At 38.7% G+C, this 21,116-nt stretch overlaps 1 protein-coding gene across 1 annotated transcript in view; it reads left to right on the forward strand.

Moving 5' to 3' along the window:
* Positions 1-334: 334 nt before the first annotated feature.
* LOC140244861 (uncharacterized) overlaps positions 335-21,116 on the forward strand; it is a 31,261-nt gene continuing 10,479 nt past the window's right edge. The window contains exons 1-4 of the mRNA XM_072324471.1: positions 335-410; positions 1,496-1,574; positions 2,246-2,340; positions 17,457-17,628. Of these exons, the coding sequence (XP_072180572.1) occupies positions 335-410; positions 1,496-1,574; positions 2,246-2,340; positions 17,457-17,628 (422 nt within the window). The remainder of the gene's footprint in view (positions 411-1,495; positions 1,575-2,245; positions 2,341-17,456; positions 17,629-21,116) is intronic.

Consider the following 21,116-nt stretch of genomic DNA (forward strand, 5'->3'; position numbering starts at 1 on the left):
GAATGTTTATGTCAGCCCATGAGACATGCTGCATAACATGAATGGAACAATGCTCAGATCTGATCATGGATGAATGCCTCTGACAATAACACACATAGACCACGTAACTCGTTGAAAGGGAAAGAACGCACGCCACGTCAGGGCGTAATTAAAATCACTCAATATGTTGTCAACAAATGTTGGCGACCGACGGGAAGTTGACAGGGCTTCGCTCAGGCATTACTTGGGCTTTACAGCTCACTCGACTTCTACAAAAAAATTGTTGGGTGACGCCTAAAACCCCCATTCCACAGAGATTTTTTTTTTTCTCATCGGTCACTCATCGGAAGCAAAGATGGTTGCTCCCGGCCACCTATCGAAGTGTATCGAATCGCAGTCCGATGAATCCGACTTGGTTGGTGGAGTATCAGGTGAGTGTCAGACATGTCGTGCGTGATCTTTTTCGGACGATCTTGCCTCATCGGATCATCGCCCGACATGTCTGACATTGACCTGATAGTCGCCTTATACAAGTCGGATTCATCGGACTGCGGTCCGATACACTTCGGCGTGTGGCGATGAACTTATGCAGCAGTCACACACGGCCGGATTTCGAACCGGGTCAGTAAGGAATTAAAATCGCATCGACCCGGATCGAACCGTAGAGACCCGCATTGACTCGCATCGTAACCCGTGTCAATTCCTGATAGACTCTGGGGGCTACGATACGGCTGTGAAAAAAATTTTGGTCATGTTCAAAATTTTCTCACGGATTTTAAATCCGTATTGATATCCGAATTTGCACACTTCGAACCGCATTGACTCCCATCAACCCACACGGCAACCCGCAGCGTAAAACCGTATGGACCCTTGCCGAATGCCGCATTGTCTTCATGCAACGGATTATGACAAGGTTTACATCTGGGTCGGTACGGGTCGAAGAGGATTCAGTTAAGGATTTAAGGCGGATATATACGGTTCGATCCGGGTCAATACTTTTTTCCGGGACTAATCCGGCTCATTTTCACCAGGATCATATCTGTTTTGTGACCCGGCCGTGTGTGACTGTAGCACTAGCTTTCGATGAGTGATCGATAAGAGAAAATCCCTGTGGAATTAATATATAATTTCCAGCAGGTGCAAATCAAGCAGGCGCCGCCAGGATGCCGATTTGTCAGTGACCGACCGATCTCCCAGCTTCCCAGCAGCGTCCGCTTGGCAACCGTTCATTTAACGGCTTCCAATTTGGTCGACGATCGGTGCTGACATCCGTTTGGCGCTCGGCATCCTTTGAAACGTTACTACAGGATTACAAAAAACACAAAAACCTATCAAATGGCAGCTCAGAAGAAGTATTCCAATAGGTGAAAATGAGAAGTTTAGCATGGTTCTGTTCAGACAAGTTAATAAAGTATTAAAGTGAATGTAGGGTGGGGGTCAGGATAAAGAGATCCCGACAGTATATATTTGGTGAGATTATAGATCTCAAAGAGGGTGCTGTTTTAGGCGTATGCAGATCTCATGGTCAAGTTATCGGGAAACTTTGTAGCGTACCTCGGAATGGAACCTGCCATGTTCAATGAGCTGCTGCAGAGGTGAGATTTTATTCGTATTTACAACACACTTTGTATTTCATGTACATTTACGTGAGAGCATGATATTATACATTTAAAACATGATGATGATGAAACAGCATGTATATAGCGCCATTTATCTGTTGAAACATTCAAAGGCGCCCAAAACAACAGCAACAACAACAAGGGTATACATATTCATATATACATATTCATATATACATATACATATACATATACATATACATATACATATACATATACATATACATATACATATACAACAAGGGTTCGGTGAATGATAATATGCATTTGGAGGAGGCGTTATACATATTCGTCGTTTTAATCTTTTTTCGGTGGCTTTCTGCAATACTTGACGCAGGGATGGTGCAATTCTTCTAGAGCCTGCTCCATCGCAAAAACACAAAATTCAGTATTCTGCAAACTGTTTTGTACAGCTGGTCGTATATGGTGACCAAAAGTCGATATCTATGATAATGACGCAGAGATGCTCACCGGGCAATTTGGACCTCAGTACAAAACGTCATTTAAAAACAGCAACATAAAGAAAGAAAAGAAGCAAAGCAGTATTAATCTCGATTACAGTAAATGACTCGTGGCAACTCAATGAAACATTTTGGAAGCAGATGGAGCACTCCTCTCCTTCAGTTATACCCCTGCCACACCTACAGTTATTTCTTGGCTGACCCCTCTGTCGTCTCCCCCTGCGGACTCCACAAGAGCGCCTGGGCGGGTGGTGCTGGATGCTGGTGGTTCGTCACACAGGGCAATTACCCCCGGAGGACAATTACTCCCTGGCGAAATACTGCTTAGTGATAAGGTTAGAGTAAAGATTAGGGTTAGGGTTAGGTTCAGGGTTTGAGTTTTGGTTATAGGGTTAGGATTAGGTTCAGGATTAGGGTTAGGGTCAGGGGAAGGGTCTGAGGCAATTGTCCAGGAGGTAATTGCCCTAGACTCGTCCTGAGGGTATGTCCGATCCAGCTCCGTCCGATCTGTCGGATCTGTCGGTCAATTGCTTCTGTGTGGCTCTTTGCCATATCTCTTCGTTGCAGATCTTCTCTGGCTGGCCACCCGGATGTTATAGATGCGCCTCAGACAACAAATGGGGGACTGTTTGGTTGTTCTCAAACACTGAATAATCGGTGGTAATTTACATCGATGAAGTGCCCATTACGAGTAGATGTAATAAAGACTACTCGACGTAAGAAATATTAATTTGAAGGAACCACAGTTGTTTCATTCAGACAGAAGTGCAGGGCCTTGATGATCCATCCTTTAAGAGAAGAAGAATTTTTCGTCACAAAAGGCAGATAAAATTTCCCTAGAGAAAAAGAAGCTTGGCCAACGTTCTCGAAGTTTTCATGGCGAGAGTGCACTGCAGCCGATGCATGATAGGCGACTATTCTGTGGGGGAAAATAAGGAACTTATGAATATACATCAAGGGTAATCTCGACTCCTTACTGCTGATTGACCCTTTTGAGCTTGTTGAACTTACTGTTCTGATTTTCATTATGCTTTTATTATATCATCAAGGAAAAAGGTTTAGATAGGGGACAATAAATGATTAAACAACCCATTCCCGTAACATATCCCTTCCCAATCTACCTGCCAAAAGTATGAAATGCCATTCCATCCCCGGATTTTTGTTCTTGGCTGCGGTTACTGCGTCACGCCATGAAACTTTTATTTTCCTCCTTCTTCCTGCCCCCCCCCCCCCCCCATGTTCATCCGTGCATCAGAGCGGAACTCTGAGCGAGTGGGATGTCATTAATTTGCATTTTGGTCTTCTATAACAAATCCCTCCCTCCCACACACCTTTACGCACACATACACACACATACTCCCTCACACACATTCTTATTAGTCCGGTAAAAATGAATACGCTGTTTCAGCTTACAGAATAGGGTTTAAGACAATTTTCCTGCCCGCAAGGTGGGAGTAGAACCAGAGTATCATAAGGCAGCTGTCTAAACTTATTCGTGGTATAACTGCTCTACTGCCGGTGGAGTTTGACGTGTTTTCGCTTCCTGTACGAGATGATCCGGTGTCGGACGATCCTGATCGGAACTACCCATTTTGTTTCAGTTCTGGTGTAAAAGTGAGTATCAGTTAACGTAACAATAACTAACATAAGGCTGTGACTGAAACAATATCAGTTGTGTCTGCATTTCAACCGTCATCGATGGTTGTCATATTGATTGTCATGATCGACGGCAAATGCGATTAAATTTTCTTTTTTTCCGGCAGGAAGTCGTGTTGTGTATGAGATACAGTGATGAGCAAGATAAAACGTAGTATCATAATTTGACTTCTAGAAGTCATATGCGCCATCCTGAGAAAGGTATTTAGACATATGAAGTATTTGACATACTTGGTTACTACTGAAACTGCTGTCATATTATGTGTCAAAGAATTTCATGTGATTTTTACATTCACGGGGAAATCTTCAAGTTATGCGTAGGTATAAGATCCAGCCTCGAGAATGATGACAGTTATATAAAACAAAAAACAAAAACAAAATAAGCAAACAAAGTGGTTGAACTACGAGTCCAAAAGCTAAAATGAAAATTGAAGAAAGGATGGTTTAACTTCTTCATGAAGTGCTTTGGACAAAGAGTTATGAAATAGATTTAGGCAACGAATCAGTGAAATTGTTAACGCCATTGGATCTCATAACAAGGCAACTTTCAACAACTTGCATGTCGATGATGCTAGCTCTTACAGTAAATCGCCACCGAGCTCGCGTCAGGTTGTATTAAACGTCGCTCTCAACATGTTTTGATGAGCAAAAGGTCTGCCTTATCGCCATGATTGTTTTTGATTCTACAGAGTGTCAGGGAGAGTGCATTCACCATGATTATTTCTCAGAGTCATAAGATAAGGAGTGTTGTTGATACTTTTTTAAAGGGTTTCAAGATCACTGCCACTTCGGGTGATGTGTGGAAAGAAAATTGAGTTTTCAACAGATGACGTCATAATCACGTGAATAAGCGGCATACTAGTATATTTTCCCATGAGTATGCATAGGACGCCATGCGGGTTGAAGTATGCTCATATAGTCAAATGACATGCAATATTTCCTTTAAAAAGCAAAATGCGATGTTTCACAGACTCGTTACGTCACGGTCACCGCATTAAGAAAACGCATGTTCTCTCTGGGGCAGATTGTCTTTTGGTATCACGTTACATAGATAATGTGAACAAGTGACAGTCAAGCTTCGAAAAGAATATTATGTTTGCAGAATAACGTATGGAAGATGACATGATGCTCCGCTTGGATGTCTTTTTTAGACATGGTATCAGTTGCTGAGTACATAGCAACCCTAAACATAAACTATTTGCCACTCACTTTACTTCGATGAATCCATTTATTACATGATGATTTGTACCATGGGCTCATTACATACAGTCTGTGGGAGATTTAATGTGACATTTTATAATCGCGTTTGGAGTGTTAACGCACACACAAACACACACACTTTGGGTTGGCGTGTGCATGGAAGGGAATCTCCACGGTTGGATTCCCTCATTGTTTACCGCCAAAAAGCAACCCACGGGTTTTTTGACATGCTGTTGTCTGTCTCCTCATGTCTTTTCACGGTCTTTGTGATGCTGTGTCCTTGTATCTTTTCACCAATGCTTATGCATGATGGCGAATCAACGCCCCGTTCGTCGCAAACAGAACAAGGGATTGGCTTCGGTATCTATTACAGTGGCATAGTTTTGTCAGTTTTAGCGCTGTATTCCAGGATTTTGACAATCACTTTGGATTGCACTGATTCGACACTCTCGTTTAACATTTCAGCACATAGATGTGAAGCCATTTATCCATTCTGGATTATATAAAACAAGACGGCACTGATAGCACGAACACGTAAGATGAGCAATTCGTCATAAAATGTGATGAAAGTCGAGAAAGTAGGAGCCTGTATAGAGAGAGATGCACGTTCCCACCACTCTGAATTTTATTATCTGACTATAAAGAATGAAATTATAATTCATCGAGTAGACCAAGGTTTGAGAAGAAGTGAAATGATCAACAAAGAGAAGACGAAAGGAAGAAGTGAGGAAGACTAGAAAGTGAAAACATTTGGGAATGCATCACACAGCAACACAGAGCAAATGTTTAAATCAGAATGAAACCCCAATATGCAAATTGAATGAATGCAGTAAAATTAGTAGAACACATCAGTAAAAAATTTGAGGGAAATCGGATAATCCCTTGAAAAGTCATGAATTGTAAAGTTTTGGTGCAGCCATCGCTGGATTAGAAGACTACAAAATTCGGTAACGGCATACATGGAAAGCGATATAGACTAAAATAAAAGAAAATTCAACCGACATTTTCACTTTTCTGGCAAAATAAAAGAGCACTCGACTTACGTTGTTGAGAAAGCAGAGGGAATAATAATACCCTTAACATACTATGTCAGCAACAAGTCGGGAGAATGTTCACTTTTCATTAAAAAAGACTTGTATTTTGTGGAATTCTTTTTAATTTTTAATCTTTTTTTAACATTTTGCATCGTTTTCCACATGTGGCGTCATCTGGTCATGTTAATATAATAGTCATCCCATCATCCAGCACTGGCTGCACCGAAACTTTAAGAATTCATTAAAGTTTGAACGAATTGTATTATTTTCCTTAAACTTCGCTGATGCGTTCTACTGATATTGCTGCATTCACTCAATCTACTTGATGTAGAGCTTCATTCCCTTTTCTATTAGATTAGTATATGAGTACTGCAAGACCATATGTAGTAGATTAGGACCTAGGCACTGAATCCTTATTCAACATGTTCAATGTGATGTTGGGTTCAAATCGTATCTGGAAAACCAGATATTTTCCAGTGTTTCCCCGTTTGACTAAGATACAAGAAAGTTCACTTGGGGAATGATAACAGCACGGACCTCTGGTGGAACAGTGCTTCACTGAAGAGCCCACCCTGGGTAGATTCTGAAGAAATATTGTTATTGGTAGTTCTGATGTAATTAGCATTACGGCCGTAGTTCCCGTATTATTATTGCTTTTGAAACTGTAATCATTTATATCTACTTCTGTACAACCAGTTCGACTGCCATCGTTGTTTTCGACGTCGTTTTTACAATGGTATAGATTTCGTCCCCTCCTCACCGGTGGCAAAGAATGGCGTGTGTTATTCAATCATAAGGTGAACTTCGCTCTTGAGTGTTTGCCGCATTAGTTCTGAAAATAGAATGATGACGCCAAGTTTGCTAATATAATGGGTTCATCTTTACTAAGGAACAGAAAAAAATGTTTCAAAAGTTATCAATTTGTAAGTCTGAGACATTATTCGTATTATGTGTAAATAGGCATATTTAGTACCTTATTGTCTTCGTTTACTCAAAGGTCATTATATTGAATGTCGAGATTTTCTTAATATTTACACATTTCCCACTTTCAAATTTATATGTTATCATGGTCTCTTTTCAAAAGGTAGACGGTGAGTGACCCCACTGACGTTTCATAATGCACGACGTCTTCAAAGAAAATAAGCTCGGTGATATATATTACAAATTATTGAGATTAATATTCAACCAGAATACGAGTATATGATATGTGAACTGGTCGTCTCTGTTTAAATTGGTGCCAAATGTGCCATGATTGTTGGTCTTACGAACAGAGCCACTCGAAATAGATATGCTGCTTAATAAGTATGCATAGTATTATTGGAAGTGTTTAGTCCTTGTAGCAGGGTAAATAGGAACGATAATACGTTTTCATCACTTGCATTCTGAGTAAGACCCTGAAACGACCCACTAAGCCCATCTAACAAGGATTTCTAGGTGTATCTCCTTTGGTTTAGTGACAAATTATATTTCGACTGTAACTGTTAGTCTACTCTGGACGAATAATGACGCAAGTAACGATGCTATCAAGTCTACTCGCCTATAATAGTACCTCCTTCATCTAACTGTACATCGCGGAATCTTATGAATAGAGCAGAGCTGGGGAGTTTCCATGGATTATCAAGTCTGTGGCTATTTTTATTGTCAGAACAGGCCGCCTACTTTCGGCTCTTTTAAAATGCACCTTGTAACAACGTCCTGATATGGACTGTCGGGTTGAGTGCTGAAAGACCCGTCGTCTATAGATATACCGCAGCATTCCCGTCCTCTCGTAGCCTATCCGATAGGCGTCGGGCTGTATCGATACTAGACTGATCGCTATATGGAGACGGACATGCGAGGGCTTCAGCTAGTCCTCTCGCAGCATCATTGTGCATGTGTGACCCGCACTCTTCGCAGAGCAGCAAATTCTTTATATTTCTTTTCAAACTTCATACGAAGATCTCTGCCGAGCCGGCCCTAATCTGTGTTTATAATCTAAATGTACCTATTCCATGTTCATTCCTTTGGGGCATTTACCTTTGAAATCTTGTTATGCATCAGATTTTGATAAATGACACGAATTCTGTTAATCCGCTAAATCTCCCAATTTGCTCACACAATCTAATTGTTAACTGATTGGCATAAACAAACTGCAACAGCTGAAATTCTGTGGAAACGTAGGATGCATATATGAAGTTGTGTTTTATATCTTAGTTTATATTGTGATCCAATGATGTAGCTAAACGTAAAAATAAAAACAAAAACAAAAACAGAGAAGACAACTATGAGGATCAGAAAATGATTAAAAGCGCATAATAGTACATTGATTTCTTCTTAGAGTAATCGTGTAGTTGGTATAGGCGCGATTGACCGATGGTACCCTTGTCAGTTTTTCTTTTTGAGATGATACAAGACAGGGGAGGTTTTACATGCTGTTTGGACAACAGGCTAAGCCGGACATTGTCCGGAACAAATCGTAAACCCTCTCTAAAGAAATCCTGAGCGCAATCCCCTCACCAAACAGCTTTCGGCTCGTTGGTCATTGATTGTGCCAACTGACGGAAAGGCAGTAAAAGAAAACACAAGAAAATATGGGGTAAGAAAAAGGTACAAGACGACCGCAGGGCCGTTTATTGCGTGCGAAGGAAGTCTCTGAAAGTAAGACCGAAGTAAGTACTGAAGCGACCCGAGGTCGTTGGCGCGCTGTTTTGTCGCTGTATTTCAAAGAATCATGATTTCGCAGAACTCGGCAGTGCGTTTATTACGTGAGAAAGGGAGTGTGAATATGATCTGGATGTAGTCCATGTTAGGCCATCGTCACCGGCTGCGAAAGAAACGGAACGTGATATTCGTGTCGAACCAAGTCTGAAACCGGGATGATATCTTGTTGGATGAATGCGGTAAGCTTTATTACAACAAACTTAAGCTTCAACCGACCTTACAACTGGTTGTATCTGCACTTGTAGTAAGTTGCATCTTGTCAAAACCCGTTATGCGTTTGATATAAGTAATGCTCGCCTAAAATACTATATAGTATTATGCATGGTATATACGCTCACCTGATTCTCAAACAGCACGAAGAACAACTATCAGAAAAGTTATAAAAACACGCAGGACAATTACTGAAGTTACCTGCAACTGGCAATCTTGCAAGCGTTTACGTTTTGCCTATAATAAAGCTTTATTTCCCACGTATTTTAAACATTGTCCTGTGCCCTATCACTATCCATAGATTAGTTCAAACGTCTCAATATTATCAATTATAAAATATGACAAGTCAATGTTGGTATGAAGAGGAAGTAATGGCCAAAGGTCTCTGCTAAGAAAACAGTTCCACAGCTTCATATAATCAGATGATAAGTCCTACCCCATGTTCCTTGTGTAATCTATGATAGTATGTCACATCTTTTCACGTGACACGTTGACCACGTGACACATACACCTCATGTCTTAAACTTACGGCTGAAAAAAAAGAGATAGAAACTGATGAAGACGTTGTCTCGTTGAGCTTGTGAAAATCTTTGTATTGCGTCAACCTATATCATGTACTCGTGATGATTGTCTATACACATTCACATGTGACAGCGTCCTCGGTGCTAGTCTTAAAGAAACAGTTTACCTTTGAGAGCAGTGATTTAAAAAATTTTCGAGTTATCACATTTGATGCATATGTGTAGGTCAGTTGCATCACAAAACATTCTATCATATAAAAAGTTTGCAATAAATCCTAAAATATAGGGAGATATTACTGTTTTTCTCATTAAACCATAACTGCAGACGGTTTAGTCTAGAAACAACTTTAATATAACTATTTTTCACATTTTGTATATTTAACAGTACTTAACATTGATTATCCTGATTAAAATTTTTACAGTGGTTGTATCTATGCCTAACTCACATTTCAGAACTATTTTGAAGTACTAAAGCTATGTTTTTGTTTCATCTGCAAAATGTAAATTATGCTTTTAACTGCCAACATACTTTCACCCATCGATGCCATTTTTCATGATATTCTGAGACTCACGAAAAACGCCTTTAATTCTCATGCACCACTGAGGTGAAGACTTAAAAAAAAACATTGTTTTAAATTTATTTTCTTTTGTTTGAACTGAGGAGTGCGTTGTAACATATCATCTAATATCTCATTTTAACTTCAATTCAGTTGGAATTTAAATTCATTATCATGTATTTTCTTGAGTGACAGTATAATAATGATAATAATGATAATAAAAATAGTAATAGTAGTAGTAGTAGTCACGTTAGTAATAATAATGATGTCAATAATAATAGCAATAACAATAACAATAGGGATATTAATAATAATAATATATATATACCGGTAGATCACTATATATATTAAAAAAGACAAATTTCTTATTATGCACAGATCGTAACAAAAGAACGATATCTCGACAAATGTCGTCATTATATTTGGAAGACGATGTGATAAGGCAAGAAATATTAAGAAACCTATATACCTAGCTAATTATTTGAATTCCAGAATCGCTTAAATTTTTCCTCTCATAATAATTGGGAATGTCAATATATACTATAATATAGACCTTCTATATGCTTCCAAGAGCAATGCAAATTATTTGATCTTTTTATCATAGAAGGTATACGCGTCTCTCCTACGTCGTTCTATTACAAGTAAAGTTTTAATTTGTAAAAAAAAATAAAAAAAAAATCGAGTAGTGCATATATATATATATATATATATACATAATTTGCGTATTCAATTGATATCTCCTTTTTCATCATGAATTTTATCTAAATTTCATCTGTATAGGCATATAAGTTTTGCTGTTTGATGTACATATATATATATATATAAATGTTGAATACTCAGGGTTCCATAATAAGTTTTGCTGTTTGATGTATATATATATATATATATATATATATATATATATATATATATATGTATGTATATATATGTTTAATACTCAGGGTTCCATAATGGAAGACCACTGTTCATTGTTGAATGGCCGGGTCTACCCTGACAAAAGATTAGAAATAAATATATGCATAAAAATACTTTAACCCCTTGGAAGTTTAATCAAAAGATCAAACTATTTTTCAACAGCAATATTGTCACATCATTTTTTTGAAGGTGAATGTCGCCATAACTAAATAACTGATAATGATATTGGTCATTTAGTAAAGATCTTTACATTGTAAGAAGTGATAGAAAGTCACTAACAAGAAAATTCTTTGTGCAAAATAAATCAAAAGTTCAATAAAAGTTTCAACGATATTGGTCAAATATGAAGTCATAATTCGTTTGAATATTTTAACGCAAATTATCCCTCATGATACTGCTATAACATGTATATAAGATGTAACTCTATGGGCAATACACAGTAGGTATCTTACGATCATCGCACATACCTCAATACACAGGCTGAACTTTTTTGAATGAACGGAGTATATTTGACTCCCTTTCGTTTATCTCTGCATGAAGCATACAAGGGGAAGGTTCACGAACACTATCATGTAACCCCAGTGACCTTTTAGGGTTGTCATAGTGAACTAAATTAAACAGGTTTTGATGTTTATACAGACATCTACACACACCCTATTACAAACACATAATACACACACACACACACACACACACACACACACACACACACACACACACACACACAACACACACACACACACACAAACACACTATATTATTGCCTGATATGCCCGCTTACATCGACGGGTTACCAACCGACTGCTTTAAATAATTCAATTGCTTGCTATTATGTGATGCAAATATTTTTGAAATGGCTTGATTGATATCTAAACACAGGTGAAAGAGGCAGCCCATCCGTCTTTCTCCTATAGTCAGTACAGTGCATTTTGACATGGTATATAGATATAAGACCTATAAATGTAGACTATACGTGTTTGGACTTGGATATTGTATATCTCTTTATGCTTCTGGCTGGACTGGACAATGATGATGGAATTACGATTTTACATGTTAAATTCAGCACTCGTAAGTACATGTTCTAACGATAACCCCTTTCATGATTTTTTTTTTTTTTTTGTGAGGATGGAGAATTAAACCCTTTAGATGTGAAGGGCAATAAACAAGGATGATATCTATGATAACAGTAGCGAGGCCTATAGTAACGATGATAGTATGATAATGATAATGATAATGATTATGAAAACGAAAAACAATCTGAGGATAATGATGACTGCAACAATAATAAAATTGACCTTAATGATAATTATACTAACAACTGATATCAATGCATTGTAACATCGGTAACAGACAAATAGGCCTACTGGAAGACCTTTTAGCGGACCCTGTCATTACCCCGGTATCACCAAAGGAGGTACTTGCTGTACCTCCTTGGTACTTTCATCATAGGACCCTGTCATTACCACGGTATCACCAAAGGAGATTCTTGCTGTACCTCCTTTGGTATCACCAGGGAGGTGGAAGATGTTTTCTTCTACCTCCCTGGTATCAGCAGATGCTAGTACACCGGCCGATCCCTATACCAATTTACACATACTGGGTTAAGGGGGAGGAAATTATAAAACACTTTTCATAGATCGAACCCAAGATCGTCTGTTTAGGCGCGAGAGCCTAATCCAACTATACACACTCCATATGTCTCCCTGTGGCATACCGACACCATCCCGGCAGTGACCAGCGTGACCTGGCTTACATCAAGCTTCCATCTTCCGCCAGTCATCGACAAGCCAACTTTCAAGATCGTTTACACTAGTTGTAATACACGAATGATACACTCCCTGGATTATTGTTTCTCATGTCAAATAGAATGTCTGATGGAGTACTAAGCAGCTTGCAGAGATACGGAGCAGACTGAATTATGGAGAATAAAGACTGCGTTTTGAAAGTGGGTCAAGGGGGCAAAACTTGACTTACCAAGCTCCAGAAACGTGACGTCGGTTCGCCATTATAGTTACTCCCATTCCATTGGCTTTTACGTCTTCCCTCAACCTATAGACAAAGTAGGTTTGGAATAAAGGATGTTTTTTTTTTTGGTTATTGTTGTTGTAAAGAACATAGAGCAAAACAGAGAGGAAAGGAAAAAAAACACGTTAAAATACTGACCGAGTCAGAGCAGCTGTAGTGCTTATGCTGTGCATATGTGAACTGGGGTAAAGAAACGAGTTTTTCGGAGTTACGGTGAAAGTATCTACCCCTCATGTCACTGGCCATCTATCATCATCAGCACAAATTATCAAAACGGAAAGAAATGTTAAGAAAATATGCCGCATATCATTATTAGGTATGGAATTTTCTGGCTTCGTTTTTCCTTTGTACGACCCTTATTCTCTCGGGGGATAATTTTTACCCGCATTCTCTTGAAAGGCGGTGTTACAAAGAACCATTGAAAACGATGTCACGGCTGAACAGTCTGCGCAAGAAAACTCAGCAAACGTGCTAGCTTGGCCCGAACGAATGGTGCTAAAGAACTCAAGTATGCCATTATACTCTAGTTATGTTGGAAGTGCTAGATATTTGATTTGCGAATACAAGGCGACAGAGAGAGAGAGAGAGAGAAAAAAAAAAGACGTGTGGGTAATGTAGGACGGGCAAGATAAACTTTACACGGGTTCTGAAGAGGGGATTAAGCTTACAATTAGTGTAGTCTGTACGATACAACGGCTTTTCAATAGTCAAATCAGACGTAGCTAGCTCTCCTTCGTGTGACGTTTCGTATATTCCTGTATACCCAGGAATGAACTTTCTGCGCTCAGCGCATTGAACTTCATAACTCCGCCGTTTGCCCAACTTCTCAAATGACGTTCTGGGACTCTGACGTGCAACAGATGACATCGCGACCTTCGAACAACCAAAAATGTGCAGGCCGCCAGTCGCGGGGTTGTTTTTATTTCGTCCCATCCCAATGAGATTTATAACAGGCCAGATCGCGGGGCGACTGAGGAATAGTAGAGGGGAAATCGACTGATGCTGCGACTCTCTGCGTGTAGGAAAAGAGAGTCGCTCAGTTGTCGTGTAACGTAAGTATGTCCTTGGTCCAACTTTTCGTTGTCTGGCCGTCTTATCATTGTAGCTTACTTGAATATCTGCAGTGTCTGTCGAGAGTATTGGAAGCACATGAAATAAAGTAGGAACCATGAGATTTATCGATGGTGAACCATGATGGTGGGAGCTCTTCGACCAGGTTGAATCCCTGGCGAGACAAACTTGGCGGGAAATGAGCACTTGGTCATGGCGGTGACATTTCACTGCAATCGAAATCTCGGTAAGTGCAAGTAAATTGTGCCTGCAATACTAAGTCCGCACGAAAGATGTTATACGGCTGTAAAACACACGCTGTTGCTCCAGGAATGGTTATTGTTTCCTGTGCTTTACCCGATTCCCGGCCGATTTATGTTGATCGGCATTAAGACTATAATGTCATCCCCAGAGTAAGCACATAATACTATAGAGACTTGCTGAAAAAACCCAAAACAGAACAAAAACCAGTCATCTGATCTTTCAGGTTTTCTGCAGAGGATTTCTCAAACTGTCCTATCCATGTATATCGTTGTCATGCGTGCTCATGTGTGGTTTCCGGTTTGCGAATTCATTGATATAAAGTGTACCATGATATGATTAGCAACTATAGCACGCGAGTTGTGGGCAGAGTAATCACCATTTCGTTGCTGAGATCGTCCTTATAAAGGTTTGGCCTCTAATAAGCAGCAAGTGTTACATTACGTCAGTCACATACTAAGGACATCTCAAAGAGGTACGAAGAGCCCCCGGAAACGCCGTCCTTTTATGATACCTTGTATTTGTTTCCTCCAGTCTATGAAAGACCCATCGGATGTTCTCCATCTACCCCCCCCCCCCCCCCACCGTTGCTATGTGACAGTTGTGGTATAACGAACGTGGATGCAACGCTCTTTGTTTACTTGACTGGTTGTGGAAGACAGTGTCGTTTCCTTTTCATTTAGTTTGGGGGAAAACTCCCACTATCTTCGGTTAATGCCCGCTTGTTACAATGCGCATTCAAAACAAGAGAGATGACAGCATCATATGGTAACATACAGTGTGCATGCTACCACGGAGGTATTTGTGATGTACATTCTTGGTGTCATATCTGACACACGGATGTGGTATGTCACACGCGTTAGTTTCACGGGATCGTCCCTCACAGAATCCCCCGTCGAGAGAAAGTCTCGAAGAGAAGGAGCCGCCGCTGGGATCTAGGGGTTAAACCAGGGAGGTTAAACTGTGACCTATCTCGATGTCCTCGTGTGGTATAGCACTGGTATAATAGGAGCATATTTGCAATATGTACTGTATCATAGGTTTTCACATTTGATGCATATAGGTCGGTTGTATCACAAAACACCCTACCATATAAAATTGTCGCAATAAAGCCTAACATAAGGAGATATCACTATTTTCTCAATAAAGCATAACTGTAAACGGTTTCTTCCAGAAACAATTCTATTGTAACTATCGTTCACATTTTGTATATTCAACAATATAACTACATAATTTAACATTGATTATACTGATTAACATTCTTTCATCTCGGTTTCTATCCCTAACTAACATATTTAACTATTTTTAAGCACTAAAACTGGGTTTTTGTTTCATCTTCAAATGGTAAATAATGTCTTTATATTTGATTACTTTTATCCATTTTGAAATTTGATAGGAATGCAAAGCTATCGTTAAATTGCATTAACAGAGAGAATGAGACTTTTTGAAATGCCTGATCTGAATTGAACTTTTATTTTGTTCTGGTCTCACTCTGTTTATTGAAGTCGATTTAAACATGAACTGATGGCGTTGTACTTTAATGACTCGTTACTTCGTATAAAGATTCTGGTTCAAATTCCATAAACAAGCATACACAATAATTTTCATTAACGAAAATTTTCATTTTACTGACAAATTAAATTCATTTGAAATTATTTATCTTTTAACATTCCCTGCACAGCCACGACAGCACATCGAATATGTCTATTCTAACAAGTGTTCTGCTATATCGTGTATATTGGACGTCATTATTGAAAAGTCTTATATTTGACAATGTTAGTGTTACGGTTAATTTTGATTGAATCATTGCATCGCTGTAGGCTTGCAACGTGAAATGGTCAATGGCTTTTTTCATTGTTATAGGGTTTGATGATTAAAGAAGGTTTAGCATGCAATTCAAAGGTGAATTTTCAAATCCGTGGCAAACGGCAAGCTCATTGTAAAATCAACACACCCCTTCGAGAAATTGTGCCCCCTATTTGATTGTTCGAACGTGCGAAATCACGTCGCTATACTACATAAAAGAAAGAGGAAATGTTAATTTTTTGTCCGAAACCAATTTCCGGCAGCGTGTAGCCAATATTATCCCATAATCTTATAATGCATAAGATGTAAGAAAGGGGAGAGAAGTATGCCTAATATAGAGCTGGTTGTCTTAGAGGATATAAAACTGTTTGGCCTAAGCAGATCCTGTGATAAGTTAAGGCAAGCGGGTGCAGCTGGACAATGAAGATGTGAAAAATAGGAAAATAAAATCCCAGGCTGTCTTTAGTTTACTGCGTTTTAATTCAAAATGAAACTCATCAAAATTCTGAAGATTATATAACACACACAATCATGAGTATATAATATGCATGGCATAAAATGCAGTGGCATGACAAACGTGCATGTATACCTATTCATTCGGTGTACAAAGAATATTGGAACATCTTGCATCACATGCAACATACACAAAAGTATATATACGGCCATTCCAGTAAATTGTTTTCTTGTAATCATAATGCTATATTAATAATGACGGTTTGTGTTTTGAGCGAAGATACAGAGATTTTACATGCATGATAATGTGTTTATGGTGGTAATGATAATAATGTATCCAAAACCGATGATCAAAGGGTTATGAGCGCGATGTGCACTTATGTGTGTGTGTGTGTGTGTGTGTGTGTGTGTGATGAGAGAGCGAGTGAAAGAAGTAGAGAAAATTAGCGGATTCCAACATAACTCCAGGTCGTGACCGTGTAACACACTTTTTTTTTTAATCCATTGATAAACACTATACTCGTTCTCTCAGGTGGCAGTACAGAATGTAATGCGAAACCAGGGCCCTATTTCATAAAAGATATTAGTAGGATATCAACTCTTGCTGGAATGGCAACTTTCCAAAGCAACAGCCAATCAGGAAGCTGGATTCTTGTCGTTAGTAAGACAACTGCCAGTCCAGCAAGAGTTGCTATCATACCAACTTTTTATGAAATGGGCCCAGGTTTATCCTCTAACATGTCCTGACATCTCTAAAATTTCACCACCAAGGGTTTTTTTTTTGTTTGTTTTTGTATGCACCACCCCTAATGTCATGGGGGAAAATGGGTTACAAGCGACGATGCTATAGCAATTTCAAATATTTCATGCAGTTAGTGAACTCACTTAATATCTCCTACAAGCAATGTTTACCACGAAACAGTACTGTGAAAAACCAGAACATTGCAATCACCAAGATGCAATCACGTGTTATTGACTCGACAATGTCATTGTTTCATTATTGTTTCAGATTTCTTGAAATTACCCATCTCGCCGAACTCTGCATTCGAACCCGTGACACCTTCCCGACCACGATGCGGCTCCACATCGACGCCCGACTGCGTGGTTGACTACCTGATCGATGACCACACCGAGGAGAACGACTCCGGCTTCCTCTCGTGTAACGACGGATTTGTCAAAAGGTAAATACATGTTAACATAAAAACCCTCTTTATCTCTACTCCTTGAAATTGCTCTTGAGTCTTGTGACGCATCATTCTGTTGTGTGTTGTAACGTATCATATCTTACTCATTTCTGTTTTTATATCACTATGAGTATCTTCTTAGGTAGAATGAGTGCTTTGTAAGAGTCAATTTATCATTATTATAATTATTATTATCATTATCATTATTATTATCATTATTGTTATTATTATTAGTATTATCATTATTATTATTATTATTATTATTATTATTATTATCATTATTATTATTATTGTTATTATTATTATTATTATCATTATTATTGTTATTATCATTATTACTATTATCATTATATGTCTTGACCTCTTTGTCTCTGTCATCATGACTTTGTTCTGATAATGAAAAGGAAAGGATCTGGGTACCGTTTCATAAAAAGCTGATATGATAGCAACTCTTGCTGGAATGGCAATTGTTACAACAAGAATCCAGCTTGCTGATTGGCTGTTGTTATGAGAAGTTGCCATTGCAGCAATAGTTGCTATCCTAACTTCTTTTGTGGAACGGGGCCCTGATGTCTGTTGTTGTTGTTTGTTTGTTTGTTTGTTTTTTTTTTTGGGGGGGGGGCGGTTTCTGGAGATATTACAAGTGTTGCGATTTTCCATTAGATTATTTTTTTTTTTAAGTCGACTTTGTTAAATAGAATTAACTCAGCTAGAAGAACAGTGAGACTGGCTTAATATTAAGCAATTCATGGTGTTTTAAATTTGCGCATGTTTCCAAAGCACAGAAGGGGCTAATATTAGTCACAGTGGCATGTGCAACGAAGAATATAGCTGATACTGTCATAGTCTCTCGTGTCGCTATTTCGTTTAATCACATGTGCAAATCAACCAGTTATGTATAGATATATTGTGAAATCATAATGTCATCACCTTGTAAGATTTACATTATGTGATTGTAATTCTCAGCGAATATTTCGAAATTCTGTAACTTTCTCATTAAACTCTAATTGGTAGTCTGGTTGTATTGATACTCTTAATGTTATGTTTGCTTGATTTTACACTTCTTATGAAAGTCAAGTTGAACAAACAGTTTCCTTTAAGAGATCGAGCCAGAAGGAGAGATAGAGAGAGAAAGCTACAGTGTGTAGTTGACGAAAACAAGTGTATGTATTCTTGTCACACATTACGCTCTCCCACCATGGCTACTCTACACTCCTCGATCCCGATTGGTCAATGATGTCATGCATTTTTGAGGGGCAAAGGTCGAGTACCATAGAGTAATTGACCAGTACTGCCCAGCATTGCCTCTTGATGTCAAGGGCCCTTTATAGATCGTGCTCTTATACCAGAAAGGAGTTTGTGCCCTGAATGCATACTTGCCGCAGTACTTGGCAAGGATTTAGCAGCAAATTTATCAAGCGAAATGCATGAATACTGATATTTCCGGCAAATTTGTAGTTATTGTAGTGAAATTTTCTAATCATATCAAAATTGTTTATCCAACTCGTTGTTGTTGTTTTAACCGTGGCCAAACTTTTAATTAGTAGTACAACTTTGCCTGTCCGTATTTTTATCGAATGTTGTCAATAGATGTATTCATGTATAGGGTTGTAAAAACAAGTGCGTGCGTGTATATAAATGCATAATGATATGGAATGTGTTGGACGAGTTGACATTTTGACAGCTGAATCTACCTGAAGAATCTATTCTCCAAAGTTAGGGACCTGCAATTTGCCATGAGCAGGATATAGCACACACACACCCTTACACACACACAACACAAACACATACGCACACAACACACACACACACACACACACACACACTAACTAACTACCATGTTCCTGTGTACTTAGAGTTTCTTTGGAATTGTGGAGATTTTACGACTGTGGTGGAAATTAGACGAGCTCCACAATGACTGAGCAGTTGGATTGAAACCTCCTTAGATAACGATACATTACATGGTTTAACGCTTGTGCATGGATACGTAGTATTGGCTCCTAAGGATGCGAAATAACATTAAGCCTCCATTTTATTAGAACGAAAAGATCGAGAGGGCCCCAAGTTTTTCGAACAATTGGATTTATATAGGTTTCCTTGTCAAAGTAGATGTTAGATAGCAACCTGTTTCAGATTCAGGAAAAAAAGCTTGAAAACATAAATCAAGTTTACAGCAGTTTTGGATTGACTCTCCCTGAGGCAAAACCTTTAAACGTCAATTCCTTTTCGAAGTGCTGTCGTGACCAAAATTTCATACTTCAGTGGTCTGCCGACTCTGGAAGTCAAATACACACCTCCATAGAATTCTGATCGCCTGGAAACTTAGGAAAATATATCTGACCTTGCTCAAATGTACAGTTTCAATGGAAACGTCAGAGCAAAGGTGGTTTTTGGTGGGCAAAAAATACTGTGACAACAATGGCCGAGTCGCCCTCGCTTTTGTGTAAAAAGGGATCTGTACTTTCCAACTTTCAAGGCAAAAACAAGATAAGTCAGTGTGCCTCATTACCGTAGCATTCCGATTCCTGGCAAGTTGTGAGGAGTGGTTTGAATTAAAACTGAAACATGAATCCGAAAGCGTGGGCGAATTTGTGGATTGCGTCGAATCGGGGGGATAAAAGTCAAGTGCAAGAGTTATTGGACATCATCATGCATTTCCAACCACTTTTGCTTGATACATGCGATTGTGTTGGAATTGTGCAACGCACTGAAACAATAAAACATATATGCTACTCAAAAGCCAGCTTTAAACCTACTAAGCCGGTGTGAATATGTATGTTTCGTTTGGCATTCATGGCAAGCAGATGTTACATGAGTTTAAAAGATCCAGAATCTTCGGAGGTATTTATAATGTCGATCATTGGCTTGGTTATGACAGTTATAACAAGAATAAACACATCAACAGCATGTGTTTCCTAAGACTCCGTCTGAACACATGGCTTCTCTCGGAATTCCCAACAGTCGTTATACTATTCTTTTTAATTTAACTCAGTTTCTTTTTTTACATCATATGTATACATGTATATGATTTTTGTTCTTTTCATTTTATTGAAAGATGATGGTTGATCTTTTATTTGTGAATTGTAAAGATCAAATTTACATTGGTAAAATATGACATTCCAGTCACTTTACCAAAGCTCATTTCAACACACTTGTGCTAGGTAACTTGAAGTAGTCTTATTCATTGAGATGCTACGTTCTTGGGACTGATTTTGCTAAGATTTCAGTAACTCACTGCCTGTACTTTGCTTGGTTTTTGCCGTATGTAAGAGTTATAAAAATCTCTTGTAGGGTTTATGGTTGACGCCAAAAGGATATTACTCTCAGTCTGAATGTTTGATACCTAATGCTCTTTAGGTGGGGTTGTTACTTGAAATTGCATGTTCTACAAGGTTCCTGAAAAATCACTTGCAAATTGGGACTTTACGCACATATCTTCATCACATTATTTGAGACACCTTAATTTCAATTGCACTGGCACTCCT

The sequence above is a fragment of the Diadema setosum genome, chromosome 21, assembly GCF_964275005.1.
Source record: "Diadema setosum chromosome 21, eeDiaSeto1, whole genome shotgun sequence".
Taxonomy (NCBI): domain Eukaryota; kingdom Metazoa; phylum Echinodermata; class Echinoidea; order Diadematoida; family Diadematidae; genus Diadema; species Diadema setosum.